A 17307-nucleotide genomic window follows, 5' to 3' on the forward strand; every position below is an offset into this window, starting at 1 on the left:
TGTTTCTGTATTGCCTCCACTATTTCCATCACTGTGAACGGATCATTCAGTCATTTTCTTTTCTCCTCTGATAATTTAGGTAGCGCTTGATTTTGTAGGTACTGCTTTTGGGTTTCTACTGAAATTTCCGCTTTTCTATATATATAAATTCGCCCCCTAAGGGGTAAAATGTGTTTTCCCAAAGGGATACAGCTTCCTGTATGGCTGGCAGGCTGCTGCCTGCTTGCACCCTGGCCACTGCCAGCTTGGCTGCTCTTCCCTGATTGGGCTAGCCTTTCAAGGTCATTTGCCTATGCAGGCTGATTGGGGTGCACACATTCCACACCTCATTCCCCCTCCCTCCTAGAGACAGTTGGAACACAGAGGTCATTTGTGTATGCAGCCTGATTGGTCCTCACCCCCCCCCACACACACACATTCTAAACAGTATGCAGTTGCTATTGGGAGTCACTGAATGTGTCCTGAGGTAAAATGCACCTCCCAATCTTCCCCTAAAAGTTCACTAGAGTTGCCAACTCAAAAAAACCCCACAAATAAAAAAAATGTTACACACCCATAAGTATTATAACTGGATTTAAAGTAGTTAAATGCCATAGCAAAGCACGGGTATCAAGCTAGTCTTAACATATAGGTAACTCCAAAATCAGATTTAAGTTGCTTTCTTATTTGCATTTCTTTTAAGTCACAAATGTTTTCCTCTAGGTTTTTTCTTTTTTGTTTCTCTTTTACAATGTTCTCCATTTTGGGGCTCTATTCCACTTTTTGCACCATATTAACTGCAGGCTCCTTCCTTACTCAGTATCATTTTCTTGGAATCCTTTTGCTTTTTCTGGGGAAACCCAATATATCCTGTTAGAGTTGCAGTGGAAAGCATCTCAACTGTAACCCACTTCAGGAAAGGTCATATGATTTCTTTATCACACTCTCACTTAAACATATACTGCCACACTCTGGAGAACCCCACATCATCATCCCCTCATTACTCTGAAATCTCAGGTGTATGGCAGGCTGATCTATAACTGATTTTGATATGGAATGAGCACAAGTGCATATCCCATTGTATGTCTATGTGTTTTTCATTGTATTCCTTTAGTTTGTGAGTTTCAGTTCCTGTGTTCATTTATGTACTTGTAGGTAAAGTTTTAAAGTTCATTATAGTTTTAAGTGTTAAGGTAAAGTTCATTATAGTTTTAAGTGTTTTGGTCTAGATTTACAGTTGTCTGTGCTACAGGAAGTGGGAAGACAAGTGTCTCATTGTGTTGCTCTGTAATGTTTTCCTGGTATTTTTTCCTGGTTTGTGTTTTCATACTACAAGCAGCAACAAAGCACTTGTTTCAGTTATATGCACCCTACTACCATACTTAGGTTCTGAAATTAAACCCCTTACCTGTAAAATAACATCCAGTTTTGTAAGACTGTCAAAATCTAGTAACGGTAAGATTATCAAGGCTTTTTCCAAAATTGTTCTAATGGTAGTCTTCCCTCCACCTGTCGGGCCTACTAACATCACGCCAACATGAGCCTAAAAAGATATAATGATTATTCTGGAACTTGTAGATTTCTTAAAATATTACGGTTTCTTGGTAAACATATATTAAACTTAAACAATGAATTTTAGGACTATGAATATCAATTTGCTTTTTTCCTCTCAGTAACTTTTATTACAACACATACACCATTTCTGCTGTGCCCTGAATAGAGTTGCCAGCTCCAGCTTGGGAAATTCTTGGACATTTGGGGGTAGAGCCTAGGGTTTGTGGTAGAGAGGGATCTCAACAGGGTATAATGCCATCAAGTCCATCCTCCAAAGTAGCCATTTTCTCCAGAGAAACTGACCTCTATAGTCTGTGGTTCAGTTGTAATTCCAGGAGATCTCCAGGCCCCACCTGGAAGTTGGCAATCCTAGTGGTTGTAATAACTTCTCTTTGGAAATCTTGAGCAGTGCAATATATTCCTGCATCATATTTAAACTCCATGACACTTTCCATTTGAATTAATTCTTTGTTGTACTTACCATAATTTGGCTGTAAAACTGCATAACTTTCTCTATCTGACTTTCCCAGGGCTGCAAACATAATTTCTGTATTGCAATGGATACTGCCTTCTGAGATAAAAACAATAGCTATGAGTAGAATTACATCCATAAGAATGTGAAAATAAAGTAATTCCTCATATTTAACTGTCTTTGCCCTCAAAATGAAGAAAATCTACCGACTAAATACTCCAAATTAAACTTTAAGGAAAATGAACTATTCTTTTAATGTGTCATTGTTCTAAAATTTCTCCTGCACGTAGCTCTACCACATTATTTTGAAACTTAGCATTCAATCACCAGGTTTATTACAAATTCTGAAACAGAATACATTACAAAATAAAATATCCTTTTACCTGCATTACTACTAGACATGGGCACGAAACGGAAAAAACCCGAAATGAGAGGTTCATGTTTCATCATGTTTCACGAATCACGAACCACGAATTTTCATGAAAATGACCAGTTTCATGAAACAATTCATTAGTTTAATGATTCATCAGAACCAGGGGCATTTCAACAGCCCCCTTCACCCAGATATGCCAGAGAAAAACAAGAAAAGAATAAATAAGGAGGCCTCAGTCAAGCTAGGCCCCAGAGCCAACTAGAACAGAGAGTAACACGGTAATTAATGTAGAAAACAAAAACAGCCCGCGTAACCTTACTAACAAGCTCAAAGTATCCAATCACAATCCTATTTATTACAATTCATTCATATAGAGTCACACAGTAAATACGCTATAACAAGTTAGGAAATTTCTGGAAAGATTCCTACAATGCTTCTACTCACAATTAGAAAACTATTTACACAAGTGCTATAATGCAAGTACCATCAACAATTAATAAACTGCCAGTGCCCAAAGTGCTGTTGTAATTTATCATTGCACAGAAAATTATTAAAGTGCAAATGCATGTATACATGAACACAAGTCCTTCCAACAATTATAAAAGGTCCTGTGTACTACGTGTCCAATCTGTGAGGAAGAATCCAATGTCTATAAAGTCCTAGGTTGCAAACCACTCCAGATGACTGTGATGATTCCAATATGATAATAAGGCCCCAGAGCCAAGCAGAGGCCTGAGGATAGGGGGATTGGGTTGGAACTTGGAGGAAAAAAGGCACCCTCACCCAAAAGACCTTCCCAGCAAGCTCCCAAATCCACTCTCCCTCTCTTCCCAAAAAGCCAAATGCCTCTCAAAAACTCTCCACTCCACTCTCTCTTCCCAAAAGCTCCCAAATCCACTCTCCCAATTCCAGCAAAAAGTCCTCCTTCTCCCTCTGTCTACTGGAACTGAACCACAAGGCAGAGAGAGCTTTACCTTAAATAAGAAATGCTCACATAGAGCAGAACAGGAGCTCTCTGGTGGTTGGCAGATAGACCTGACCATCAGGTTTGGAGGGAAGAGATTGGTGTTTCCTTGGCTACAGAAGGCCCATCTCCTCAGTTGCCTAATCCCCTGTCCCTTGCTGCATAGGGCAAACTGGGAGATCTCCAGTTGGTAGGGAGAGCTGCCTATCGGGTTTTGAAGGCTAAGATTGGGGTTTCCAGGGCAACAAAAGGTCTGCAGACTTTCTTGGCCTCCGTTGCCTAGGAAATCAATAGATTGGTGCCAGCCTGTCTGGCGTTACGAATCACCCACGAAGCTTACAAATCGGCCAAAAAAGTCATGGATTTCGTGAAAAACACGCCCCCCAAAATCACGGTTTCACGAAGCACGAAACAGCCCAATTTGTCATGAAATTTGAGTCGTATTTCAATTCGTGCCCATGTCTAATTACTACCTCCCCTGAATCCTGCTCCAATAAGAAAAGTTATGGCACAAAAAACACTCTCCAGTCTTCCACACATTTAAAAATACTAATTTGTGGCTTCATTGAAGATCAGGGAAGTGGGTGTTCAGTTCTTTTCCTCCCATGCCTCTTTCATGATTTTAAATGTTTCTCCAAAGCTGTAATTGGCTCTTGCAGGAAAATAGATTCAGGCACATGGATCCTTTGCCTCAAGTCTGATTTGACCCCTTGGAGGCAGTCATACTTATACAGCAACAGTATTCATAAAACCAGTCTTATACTGATGGTTGTTTCAGTAAACATAAGATAGAAGTGCATATTTCCAAATATTACTTTTAGCATGTATAATTGTAAGAAATTCCATTTTCAGCTGTCACACATCAGGGACTAATTTGGCTGAAGCAACTTCCCTTGACCTCAGAAAGAGAGGAATGATGGTTGGATACCACCCTAGTCTACATCCTTTCTCCTAGCTTTACTCCCTTCTGAGCTGGGAGCCAGAGCTGGTCTGTCTTCCACAGCCTCTCACTTCAAGCCATTTGAAAATCCTAGCCAGACCTGGGGCATGCCCAGTGGCCTTCCTATACCTAGAAGCCTTAATGGAGGTGTGGTCTAGCCTGGGAGGGACCATTGTGCCTCCTGAATAATTTCTGCCTCTTTACTCCCCTTCCTCCTCAAGGGTGGAGCTTCCCAAAAGCTGATTGTCACACAGGGCTGTCAAAGGGCCAGCTGATAGTGGGTGTATTTTAAAGGGCCAACTGCCACTGATCAGTTGGCTGTTGAGTTGATCTTTATGTGGTGCCTTGATAACCCCACTGGGACTAGAGGATACCAGCTTGACCCTGCTAGAGGACTGAGAAGGAGCAGGTTAAAGGTGTTTTCTACACCCCTGAACGTAATATCACATTATTTTAGTTTTTCATACTTTATTGGGTGAAATTAATATGAAGGTACATTATTACTGCTGCTACTGCTACTACTTCTACGTAAACTTGTATCTCGTTTTATACACTTACAAAGATATACTGTATTGAAGTCAAATCAGTATTCTTATTGCAAAGTACTTTATATTAATCTATAAATGTGAAATAAAATAAGTATTTAAATTAGTATCTACTCTGGTTATGATAATTTTTGTTTACATGGTAAGTGTGCACATAATGACTTGTGAGTTTTAATTAGTAAGTACTTTCTTGTTGCTTTAATTCGGCCCCCATCTGGCAGGCAGCCAAGGGCTTGAGGCCGGGGGCTGCATTTCCCCGGCCTCTTAGGGTCACATGGGAAGGGGGCAGGGCTAAGTGCCTTAACAGGACAGCCCTACCTCTGTGTCAGCACTTGCTGCCTTGTGCTCTTGTTCATTATGTGGAGGCCTTTTTTCCTTTTCAAGGGGCCTTCACTTGCCGCCTCAAGCATATATCAAGCTCTCTCAGCCGAGCTCCTCTGAGACCAGTTTTACTGAAGGCCCTCAGGGCTAGGTGGCTATAGCTGCCTCAGGGAAACCTGTGCTATTCCCCCTGCTTGATACCTTCAAACAACAAGAGGAGAGCCAGGGCCCAGCGCCAGGCTCAGTGGTTTGGCAGAGATTTTTTATTATTATTATCTCCTTCTTATTTACATTTGGGGACTGTTGTCTATCAGTCAGGAGGGCTAAAGCAGAGTTATATCCAGTCCTTGCAGGCCTCCGGCCTAATTAGGCTCTTCTTCCCTTCCCCCTTATTTTGTTGGGAGGGAGTACTTTCAGCAGAAACAGCAATAGGCTTTGCTGTAGGCCGCAGGGGTGAATTGCAGCCATCTGAGGGGTGGATTACATTACTGCTACTGGCTGAGCAGGGTGGATGCTGGTAGGCCTCCTCTCTGTCTAGCCCCCCCCCCCCCCCGGTTTATACTTACTTGGGAGGGAGTATTTCTAGTAGGAATAGTTTGGCTTAAGGCCTTCAGGCAGCAGGGGGTGCATTTTGTGAAAAGGCTTGGCAGTTTATTCAGTTGGGTGCAGCCATTTTGTGTGTGGCACCAGAGGCCTGCTTTTTCTCCTGGCAGTGCGGCCTTATTGAGAAGGCATCTACCATATACACAGTTCCAACAGAGGCCATTTTGAGTGTGGGTTTTATATGGTCTGATTTGCCTCCTGCTTACTGGTAGTGCAGGCCATTTCGGTGGGGATTTTACAGCCTCTGCTGTGCTGGGGTGGCCATTTTGAGTGTGTCACCCTGTGGCCTGCTTAGCCTCCTAGCACTGGCAGCCATTTTATAGAGGCCTTTGCAGCTTACACAGTGTTTGGGCTGCCTTTGGGAGGGTATGGGTTACTACAGTACATTACATTACTGTACATTTCCATAATGCCACTACCTGTATAGTTAACCTTTGAGGATGATGAAGTGGCCATAGGGAGTAAGGAAATACTGGGCTATCAGTGTCTATGGCTATGGTTTGTAAGATGGCAGTATTCAAAGTCTTGATGAAACAATGCAAGTTTGTAAGACACAGCTCTTTAGAAGTATAGTTCATCATTAATTTGTTGTTTGGCTAAAATGACTTTCCTTCATAATACATCTCTAAAACAATGTGCGTTTTAAAAGAGTGGCAGCTTCATTCTTAAATGACATAATGAGTGTACCAGAAAGTCAAAGAGTGTTCTTTGATTAGAAATGACAATGCAAAATGATGTTCTGGTTATTCTCCCTTTCAGTAACTAGATTGCAACTTGGCAGAGGTAGCAATCTAGGTAGCATGTTTAGTAATGTGGTTACTCAAGCTACAATCAAAAGGAGTGATCCCTTTCCTCACATGCAGCGGCATTAATGGTTTGAATAGGTGATTTTACCAATAATAAGAGTATAGTAATAGTAATAATACTAATAACAATAATACTTGTTCTTGATATTAGTATTAAGACAGAATAAATACGTAACCATGCCACCCAAAGAGGAGTCTGCCCCTTCCAAAGGAAAACAACCAGCTAAGAGGCCCCGCCTAAAAGGCCTCCACCTACTTTGTCATCTTTAGACGAGGATGAAAGCACTAGTCGCCAGGCTACTTTGAGCCACATTGCGGCCTTGGAGCAAGCAAAGCGTGGTAGGCCTGTTTGGCTGACATCAGTTGCTGCTTTTCAGGCTGAGGTTCTTAAACGGCTTTCTGCCCTTGAGGGGCCTTCTGTTTCAACAGACACTGTGGCGGCTGAGAACCAAAACAAGGAGGACGGCGGGCAGTTTTGAACCTTCAAGTGGTGATCCAGGCTGGATGGCTGATGTTGAACCTGTGGCGGTGGCTGTGGACCTGGTGTGGGATGGTAAGTCTTCTCTTACGCAGCAGGGTGATGACTGGCTATGGGGACCCCAGTTTATGAGGCTGTGCCAGCTCAGAATCAGGCATGGGGTGCTCAGTATGCTGCTGCTGACCCAGGAGTTAAGGGACAGATGAGCAGGGCTAGTTGGCAGGGTTTGGAGGGTCAGTCACTGCCTGGCCCATCATCTGCCTGGTCCAGTTAGGCTCCCTGGGTTCCTGATTTATGCGGGAGTAATAGTTAGGGCATAGCCATGGAGGGCTGATCTCTTTTACAGTACCTGGACATAATATACAAAGGGTACACAGGCTTCATCGGGGATGCAGTTCAATGAAGAATTTCAGATGCGGGCAGCAATGAACCCTAATTTGCCGTGGGAGAAGATTCTGCAGCAACCTTGGCTGCAGGTGATGGCTCTGCTAAGGCTAATCTTACTGACTGCTCTGACAGTGGCCATTTAGTACAGTGGTTCTCCACCGCGCTCAGTTGTGCTGGGACTTAGTGAACCAGGGAACATGCACAAGGAAACCGTGCAGGTACAAGCATGAATGCCCAACATGTGGGAGCTCCCACTCCTTTAACTTTTGCCCTAGGCGCCATAGAGGAGGTTGGGGTAAGCGTGGGGGTGGGGCCGGTGGTAACTTTCCACAGCAAGCTGGATAAGGGCCCAGCCCAATAAAACTGAGGGAACTTAAGTATCTCTTGGATGGTTATCCTAAGCATGAAGATGCTTTGTTCGTGTTCAGTGGGTTTAACTGTGGGTTCAGGATTCCTTTCCAGGGACCTAGGATTCCTTTCATGGCAGCCAATCTTCGATCAGTGGCAGGTATGGAAGGGATCGTTAGGGAAAAGATTGTTGGGACACTGTTCATTATCTGGGTGCCTTTTTCTTTTTCAAGGGGCCTTCAGTAACCTAGCAGGGCAATTGGTGGTCCAACTGGCCCGGGGTCCTGCTGAGTTGGACACGGTCCACAAAACCTCCAGGCTGCCACTGGAAAAGCTAGCCAACCTCAGGGTGCGGTTTGCCTCATTTAATGAGTGGCATAGAGTATCTCTGATTGAGTTGCGGCAGTTTGTAGGACACTTAAACTTTTTTTTAGAGTGGCGGTTCCTGAACGGGCATTCTTAAGGTGCCTCTGTGACACCATGGACAAATTAAGGCTTCCCCATCACAGGCTCAGGATGGATGTTCAGGATGGATGCTAGATTCAGGGAGGAACTTGGGAGGAACTTATGGTTTGGGAGGAATTTTACAGGAATTTAATGGCATTTCCTTTTGAGGGGCAATCTTTTGCTGGAAGCAGAGTTGCATGGGCACTCTGATGCCTCCTGCTCTCTTGGATTTGGGGTGTTCTTCTGAGGGCACTGGTGTGCCGAGGAGTGGCCATCAGATTGGGTTGAGTAGGGCATCAGGGGACGAGACCTTGCCAAGCATACTGTGCACTTCTGGTGTGCCACATTGTGTTTGTGGCCAAGCAAGTTCGTGGCAGTCATGTTTGGCTGCGGGCTAGAGTGGTAACTAATGCTGGCGGCATTAGCAATGCATTTACCAGCAGAGCCCACAGGTTTGCAGTAATCATTGGGAATGTCCGCATTAGTGAAGAGGTTAGAGGGTTGGTCCCAAGAGGCAGCCAGACCCCAGGAGGCAGCCAAACCAAGGCATAATAGCCAGACCTCGAGAGGCAGCCAGACCAAGGCATAATATTACTCCAGCCGTCCAGTGTGCTGCTCTGGTCCTGGGGTTGGCTCTAGTTTAGGCAGCTGTGCGGACAGCCTTTTTTCGGGGTACTTAGGATAAGTGAATGGGTGGCCCATCCTCTCAAGGCTGAGTCAGGTAGGGCCTTACTGGCCTAGGACATAAAAAGTGTGTGTATGATGCTACTTTAAGGATTAGATGTTATAGGATTAGACGTTCTAGGATGGATCAATTTCAGCTGGGGTATGTTATCCAGCTGGGTCCATGTGCAGATATAGAGTGGTGCCCGGTGTCGGCACTGAAGTAGTATATTGCACTTTGAGGGGAAGACGGGGGGTTATAGTTTCAATGAAGCCCCCCCCCTTGACTAGGCACCAGTGTGGGACAGTCATTGGATGACCTCTGACAAGATTGAGTCTGCAGAATGTTAAAAGTGGCACCCGTTCCTTCCAGACTAGGGCAGCCTTGATAGCTGCAGCCATGTGTTATTAGGTTATTCAGTTGGTGGGCCGGTGGAGGTCCAAGGCTTATCGGTCTACATTCGCCCACTGGGTGCTGGGAACTTCAACTGACTTGCTTTTTCTTTAGGTGCTGTGTTTCGCCGGGAAGGCTGCAGATCCTTATATGCGGACACAGCATGGTTTTTTGGGTGTCCCACCAAGCCAAGAGGACGGCCATTGGGTCCCAGCTTGGGCTAAGCAAGTGGACCACGGTTGAGTGGCAGGGCCGCTAGGGTCTACTGTGGCCGCGGCTGCTGCCTTTGCTGTTTGAAGGGAGGAGTGGTCCTCCACCTGTCATATTGGTCATTCACCTGGTGTCATGGGCTGGGCCCGCCCAAGCTGGTAGTCCAGGTACTAGCACGAAGCCAAGGGGTGTTCAAAAGTCACAAGCCAGGTCCAGTCCGTAGTCAGAGCACAAGGTTAATGCCAGGGTTGCCTCCAGGATCCAAAAAGCCAAGCCAAGTCCAGTCCGTAAGTCAGAGCACGCGGGTATCAAGTCAAGGTGCGGGCAAGAGCAAGACACAAGGTACCAGAGAGTGGTTGCAGGTAGTTGACACGTTGCTTCCATGCCTGGCAGTTGCTCCTGACTGGCTTTTATAGCCAGGCGTGATTTTCAGCCAGCTGCTGGGGCTCCATCCTGATGCTACTCATCATCACTCTCCAGCAGCTGGCGTTGGCTCAGGAGGCGAGCACTGCGCCGTCTCTCCTGCAGTTCCAGTCTCTGGCGCTGCCTGCGGCGCTCTCTAGGTGTGGGTGAGCCTGGGGGGGTGGAAGCCCCTGGCTGGGCTTCCCCTGTGGTGCTGGCAGTCCCTGACTGAGCCTCCCCTGTGGAAGTTCCTGGCTGAGCTTCCCCTGTGGTATTGGGGCTAGAGGGTGCTGGTGTCTCAGCTGCTAGCTGTGAGGCTTGATCAGCCAGCAGCTGCTGATCATGATTGCTGGCTTCTGCTGAGTCAGGGCTAGGGCTGGCTACACAGAACTCTTCTTCTCCTGAGGAGTCCTGGCTGGCTACACGAGGCTCCTCTCCTCCAGAGGAGACCTCACTCTCAGACTGGGCTATGACACCTGGGAGGTAATGACCTGGGCTTGTAATGGTATGGCCCTTGCTTTGCAGGCTCAGGCTGACTTGCTGTGGATTAGCAAGCAGTGGCCTAGCATCTTAACTATTTTGTTGGAGATATTTAGTTAGCTGGGGGAATGGGTTGGGCATTTATCTTCCCCTTCTCAGGATTAAGGCCCGCTTGGCCAACCTCTACCGAGGCGATGGGGGCCACCTTTTGGTGGCGGGCAACAACATATATATATATATATATATATATATATATATATATATATATATATATATGTCATCATATATATGTCAACATATATATATGTCATCTAACTATATATATATATATATAGTTAGATGACCTGAGGCAAGGGCTACGGCTTACAGTAAGTCACCTGTGGGGCATGAAGGCCTGAGCAGAGGCTCGGCCTTAGCGTTGGCAGGATTTAGTTGGGGGGATGTTAGCGGGATGGTGAGTACCCCTGGCACATCCCCATTGGTGGGGATATTAGGGGCCTGTCAGGATCGGCTGGCATGCTTGGCGGCAGCCAGTTGAGAGGGCAGGCTGCCTAGTGGGATCTCCTGGACAAGTCTTTCCCTCATGCTCCGCGGCGGAGGTGCTTGGAGCTTTAAGGGGGAAACCATCTGCCACGTCTGCCGGATCCCAGCCATGCATGTGGATGGCTCACATCCGGGGCAGTGGGTCTCGCCCAGACAGGTCAAGGTGGGGTCCAGGGGAGTGACCCCAGGGCTTGACCTGTACCGCTGGCTAGGCCCTTGCCAGGGTTTTTTAGTTGTTACAGTCCATGTTGTTGCCTAAATAAAAGTGGCCCTTTATTACCCAAGCCTTGTGTCTGCCTCTTATTCCGACTGGGGGGCAATTCGGCCCCCACCCAGCCGGCAGCCAAGGGCTTGAGGCCGGGGGCCACATTTGCCACTGTGGAGGAGAAGCGGCAGTATTTCTCCAGCCTTTCAGGGTCACAAGGGGAGGGGGAGGGGCTAAGTGCCTTGACAGCCCTGCCTCTGCATCAGCACTTGCTGCCTTGTGCTTGGCCCACCCGCCTGCCCAGTAGCAGTGCAGGTTTTTGACCGGTTGCCTTTTGGGGGGCCAGGTAGGAATTTTTCCTTTCTTTCCCTGATTGGCCTTGGGGAAGGAAGTTTTTTGCCTACCTTGTACTGCTTGGTGGAGCTGTGGTTATTGGACTATGGTGGCGCTGTATAGGGCATCAATGGCAGGATTTAGTTGGGGGGATGTAAGCAGGACAGTGAGTACCCTTGGCACATCCCCACTGGTGGGGATATTAGGGGCCTGTCAGGATCGGCTGGCATGCTTGGCGGCAGCCAGTTGAGAGGGCAGGCTGCCTGGTGGGATCTCCTGGACAAGTCCTTCCCTCATACTCCGTGGCGGATGTGCTTGGAGTTTTAAGGGGGAAACCATCTGCCACGTCTGCCGGATCTCAGCTGTGCATGTGAATGGCTCGCATCTGGGGCAGCGGGTCTCACCTAGACAGGTCAATGTGGGGTCCAGGGGAGTGACCCCAGGGCTTGACCTGTACCACTGGTTAGGCCCTTGCCAGGGTTTTTTGGTTGTTGCAGTCCATGTTGTTGCCTAAATAAAAGTAACCTTTTATTACCCAAGCCTTGTGTCTGCCTCTTATTCCAACTGGGGGGGCAAAATAAAAGCATGATAACGATGTCTCATAGTTTTATGGATATGGAACTTGCTTTAAAGCTATAATCTAAATAAAACTGTTTAGAAATATAGCAAAACAGATTAATCTATAGATTTTGACAACCAATTTGTTTATGTGGTTGTTTATACATGCACAAAAATGTTGTACAGGGATTAAATAAAACTCCACAAAACAAAGATTTGTTTCAGGCCCATTTTATCATAATGTTGCATGTGGTCTGGATTCCAAGACTGTAATCATGATGAAAAATCTGTCTTCTACCTGTTGGTGTAAAACTGAACCCATCCTCCTCATTTTATATTTATTTATTTATTTACATTATTCATAGTCCGCCTTTCTCACTGAGACTCAAGACGGGTTACTCAGTGAAGTTCAATACAATCAACAGCTTGCAGAAATCTAATACAAATAAATAAAAATAAAATAAAAATAATCAACAGCTTGCAGAAATCTAATACAAATAAATAAAAATAAAATCAAAATAATCAGATTATTTTTATTACCATACATTTTTTCTACTAAATAAAATGTTACTATTCCATTGACAGTGATTGAGCCCAAGATCCTCGTCCACCAAGAGAATCCTTCTGTGAATATAAGGCTCTTGCCATCAGAAGGCTAAACTATGTATTACCTGGTTGTTGTGGGTTTTCCAGGCTGTACTGCCGTGGTCTTGGCATTGTAGTTCCTGACGTTTCGCCAGCAGCTGTGGCTGGCATCTTCAGAGGTGTAGCACCAAAAGACAGAGATCTTTTGGTGTGACACTGAGAGATCTCTGTCTTTTGGTGCTACACCTCTGAAGATGCCAGCCACAGCTGCTGGCAAAATGTCAGGTACTACAATGCCAAGACCACGGCAGTACAGCCCGGAAAACCCACAACAACCATCGTTTTCCAGCCGTGAAAGCCTTCGACAATACATATATATTACTTTTTTGGCAAGTTGGGTTGGGGTTCTCTAGATCCAATCTGCTTTCCCTGAAGTCATAAAGCAGCTGAAGGGAAAGGCATTATTTTAAATTCCACAGGAGCCAATTCTGCTTTGAACCATGGCATGAGTGGAGAAGGGGCTCCTGCCTTCCCTTTCATACTGTTTTATAGAACTTAAACAGCCCCAGCAGGAAGTTATTAGTAGTACTTTGGAGCTCCAAGTATTCCAAGTGTACAGTGCCAAAGTTATGGAAATAACTTCTTGCTGTGGCCCTTTTGGAGTGGGAAAATGTGTGGAGGGGAAGGGAGGAGCCTTTCCTCCCGTTACACTGGAGTTCCAACCAGAATGGAGACCTTGTGGACTTAAAAAATATCTTTCCCCATGGCAGGGAAAACATGTTGGGTACAGGTAACCCCAAGTCAACTCACCAAAAACATAACATGTATTTTAGAGATAAGATTCCTTCAGTTTACAGAAGAAGTCTTCACAGTGAAAGGAAGAATCCTCAGCAGAAGGGCACCATACTATGAAAAACCATGCTTACGTCATTACCTCTAGTCGCAGTGCATTTACTTTTGCAACATTCATTCCTGGAAACAGATCTGTCAGAATGTCCTCAAATAGTGAAACATCCTCAGCAAGGAATTTTGGTAAATTAGATTCTTTCAGCACAGTGATTATGATGAGAGTTTCTTCTATCTCTGAAACCTTTGTATTACTATTTCTATAAAAAAAAAAATACCAGTAATTATAATTTTACAATACTTGCTGTAAATAATAATATATTGCTTAGTACTGTAATATAGCAATTCTGCCATTGTTTTTATGCTTTCACCTTGCATATTCTTATAGGCAGGGCTCATTTCGAGGGGGAACGCGCAGGAATGCAGTTCCGGCAGTTCCCCAAAGAAGTCATATGTCAGGCGGCCCCGCCCACCGGATTGGGCCTCTGACGGTTGGTGGATCACTCTCCTGCTCAGCAACAGTCTGATCCTGATCATTTTGGGCCACTTTTCGACCATTTTCAGCCCCTTTTTGCCATTTTGGGCCCAATTTCGGCCCTGAATGGCCAGGAATGGGTCCAAAACAGCCAGGATAGGTGATGTCAGGGGGTGTGGCATATGCAAATCAGTTATGCCAATGACACATTTCTGGTGATGTCAAGGGGTGTGTCATATGCTAATGAGTTATGCTAATGAGTTCCTCCAGCTCTTTTTCTATGAAATGATTCCTGCTTATAGGTAATTTATTTCACTTTATATTCCTCAATATCCCGAAGTTCAGTGAAGACATATGGTTAGGCTTCCAGTATTTGGAACACTCATCTTTTGCTTTTAATTTCCTCAGTATTGTGCACATTAAAGTTAGCATTTAGAAACTATCTTTGTTGTTATTTTGTGCAGAAAAGCAGATTTCCCAGTTGCTCTAATGATAAGCAGCTCACTCTCCCCAGCCATTTTCAGGAAAAGCTAAACAGCATTGGAGGAACAAAACTTTTCATAATTAGATCAGTATGTTTATACCCAATGTATGTCATCTTTTTTCTTCTATCGTTGTCTCAATCCACTAAAGCTGCACTTGCTTCTCAAAAATAAATATTTTGATGTCGCTCTTGAGTAGTCTGTCTCAGCAATTGTACAATTACCTTCCTCTCCTGTAACTTGGGAGTCTATTATTAATGAATGCTGGGTTTTATCCATAATGTTATCTGGCTAAGGAGATCTCTGCTTTTTTTTTGCCATGGTATGTCCTGTAGTTATGAGTAGAACCCCCTTAATATTGAGACTGGTAGTGTTTGTACCCTGCCTGCAGTGGATAAAGGTGAAAATGTTGTCCCCTGTACTGGTGGGAATAAGGCCTGGGCCAATAGTAAGGCTGAGATGGAGTAACACAAAAAGTTTTAGCAGTTAAACCTGCTTTTGTGAATTGTCAAGTGCATCATCTGTCTTAGAGCACTTTCCCCTGAAATGGCAAGTCCTCCATCCTAGCCTTTGTTTCATTAGGTAGGGAAGTAGACTTCAACTATAAATGCCACCTTAATGCTATGGCTGTAGCCAAACTGCATTCTGCACAATCCTCAACATGCTTAGAATAGATAACCTGGTATTTGGCCAATTTGGAAGCCTCCAACTGGAGTACTCTTACAAATTTGCATTTATCACCTGGGAGTAGCTCCCAGTATGGCCCAATCTTTTTCTACAAAAAAATTAGGTATCTTGCCATAAACAACTGATAATTTGAAATTTTAAAGAATGGGGCAGAAGATGAGTAAATTTTTCTTCTGTAAACATCCAGCTGCCTACCCTTCCTGTCAATAGGGATCTTCTCTGTTTGCATCGCAATGCTTCCACCACAATACAGTTTGAGGTAGGATAGGTAAAAAGGAAAGGGCAACCATCTTGAGTAGAGGTTTTCATCCCTGCCCCCCCAGAGATGATGTAACTAATGTCATATTCTGCACAGATCCATGGCCCTTCCAAAAGGTCATTCATGAATAGATACATCACTGGCCCTGTTAAACTAGACAGTATCACCCTGAATATAGGTTCTTTAGATCTAGGAGTCACACAAGAGAGCTCTATGTCAAGTGAACGCACCATCATAAACAGTTGCTTTCTATAGAAGCAGAGACCATTATTGGATGATTGTTCCAGGGAGTCACTGAAAGCATTGTCTGGGGAAAGTTTGGAGATGACATCCATCTTGGAATTAGAATGCTCTGATGTAACCAAAACCCCAGAAGGGGCAACCTCCAATGGCACCAATGGAAGCTAAATCAAGTGGTCTTGTGCAGTGCGTGATCAAGGGGCAATGAGAGATGGGCCTTCCTAGGCTGATTTTTATACAAGCCTACTTTGCATCTCGACAGCAGCCCCCACAAATTAGGGAAAGGATAAGACCCTCCATCCATGGACTGAAGGGAGGATAAGGTCATACATACCTTGAGGCCGGATAACTGACTCTCAAAGCTAAACTCAGACCACGATCGCTATTGCTTTCTGGGGTCCAACTGCAGTGAGCACCCATGCCTTGGAACCCTCAACAATAGGGTACCTCAAAGCATCATCAGATTCTAACCCCTCTTCCTCAATTAGGCAAATAGGTGAACAAGTTACTGAAGATGAGTAAAGTACTTGTAAGTTAACTGAGGCAATGGCCTTAGATACAGTCTAAAGTAAAACTTTAACCCTTTGAGATGCCTTGAACGCAGAACCTATCCTCTTGGAATCAGAAGCTCTAGCTGCTTTTTGTTCCTTATGTTTAGCTTTTCATTTAGTATTCTTTACTGGAGGCTTGGAACTACTGTGCTGATCTGTAGACATAATGGGTACTGGTTGCATCAGTTCTGATACTGCTTTTACAAGCAAGGTTGGATTGGAGAGGACAGACGCTAAGTGCATTTGCTCTGCAGGAGATGTTGAGTGGGAGAGCAAAGGAGCATCTTCGTGTATATAGCTAGACAGGTTTCTTCCAAAGCACAGCCTTCAACCTCGGATGCTATGTCATAGCTGGGTTCAGGCATAAACTGATGAACAATTTTGCATTTTGTAATGTCATACTCCTACCACACAAAAGGCAGAAGGAATAGTCATCTGTCTGAAGCATTTTAGTCCTGAATTTGGTGCACTTTTTAAACAAGGCCTTTTTGAGTCATAGTCAAAGCGCTGCTGAAGGAGAAGGGGGGAAAACCTGCCTTCATGCAGCATTGTCTTTTTCATGTTTTTTTTAAAGAATATAAAATAGAGTCCTTATTCTGCTCTCATTGAAGAAGTAGAAATGTTTTAATTGACAATAGCAAAGATGAAGACTGGAAGAGCGATAACAGAAGCATTTCTGCGGCAGCAGAGAAAGAACTAAGGTAAGGTGCTCTCCCCCTTCTAGGAAAAGGGCAGAAATCCAAAGCATACACCGAAGGTTGAGTAGCACCTTGGACTTTTTAAAGGGCACATGCACAGTACCCATCTAGGATTGTACTGACCGTGACAATGAACATGAATCAATCTTGTGCATGCTACAGCATAAGTAATTATCGTTAATTAAGACACAGTTTAACATCATAGCTGTACATGAAAATAAATCAATTTAAAACTTTGTGGCTTACTGTGTTTTTAACTCTTGTATCTTCTGACCGGCCCTTATTAAAGCAACCTTTATGGCTCTCATGCCAAAATCATAATGATCCTAGAAAACACAAATTGAGAAACTTGTTTTTTTTCCATATTTGCCTTTGCAGAAAGATTTATGAAATATTTGACAAGCTGAGACAGAGACTAGCCATTCCTGTTATCTCTAGTTGATTACTTCCAGAACTGAATTTTTAATTCAAGAGGCGAC

General features: G+C 44.7%; 1 protein-coding gene across 1 annotated transcript in view; it reads right to left on the bottom strand.

The window, feature by feature from the left end:
* Nucleotides 1-17307, bottom strand: part of DNAH14 (dynein axonemal heavy chain 14) — a 447800-nt gene that overhangs the window by 267021 nt on the left and 163472 nt on the right. Inside the window, exons 30-33 of the mRNA XM_054972406.1 lie at nucleotides 17075-17154; nucleotides 13525-13696; nucleotides 2015-2104; nucleotides 1362-1522 (exon numbers count right to left, since the gene is read on the bottom strand). Coding sequence (XP_054828381.1) covers nucleotides 1362-1522; nucleotides 2015-2104; nucleotides 13525-13696; nucleotides 17075-17154 — 503 coding nt within the window. The remainder of the gene's footprint in view (nucleotides 1-1361; nucleotides 1523-2014; nucleotides 2105-13524; nucleotides 13697-17074; nucleotides 17155-17307) is intronic.

This window comes from Eublepharis macularius, chromosome 1 (genome assembly GCF_028583425.1).
Source record: "Eublepharis macularius isolate TG4126 chromosome 1, MPM_Emac_v1.0, whole genome shotgun sequence".
Lineage (NCBI taxonomy): Eukaryota > Metazoa > Chordata > Lepidosauria > Squamata > Eublepharidae > Eublepharis > Eublepharis macularius.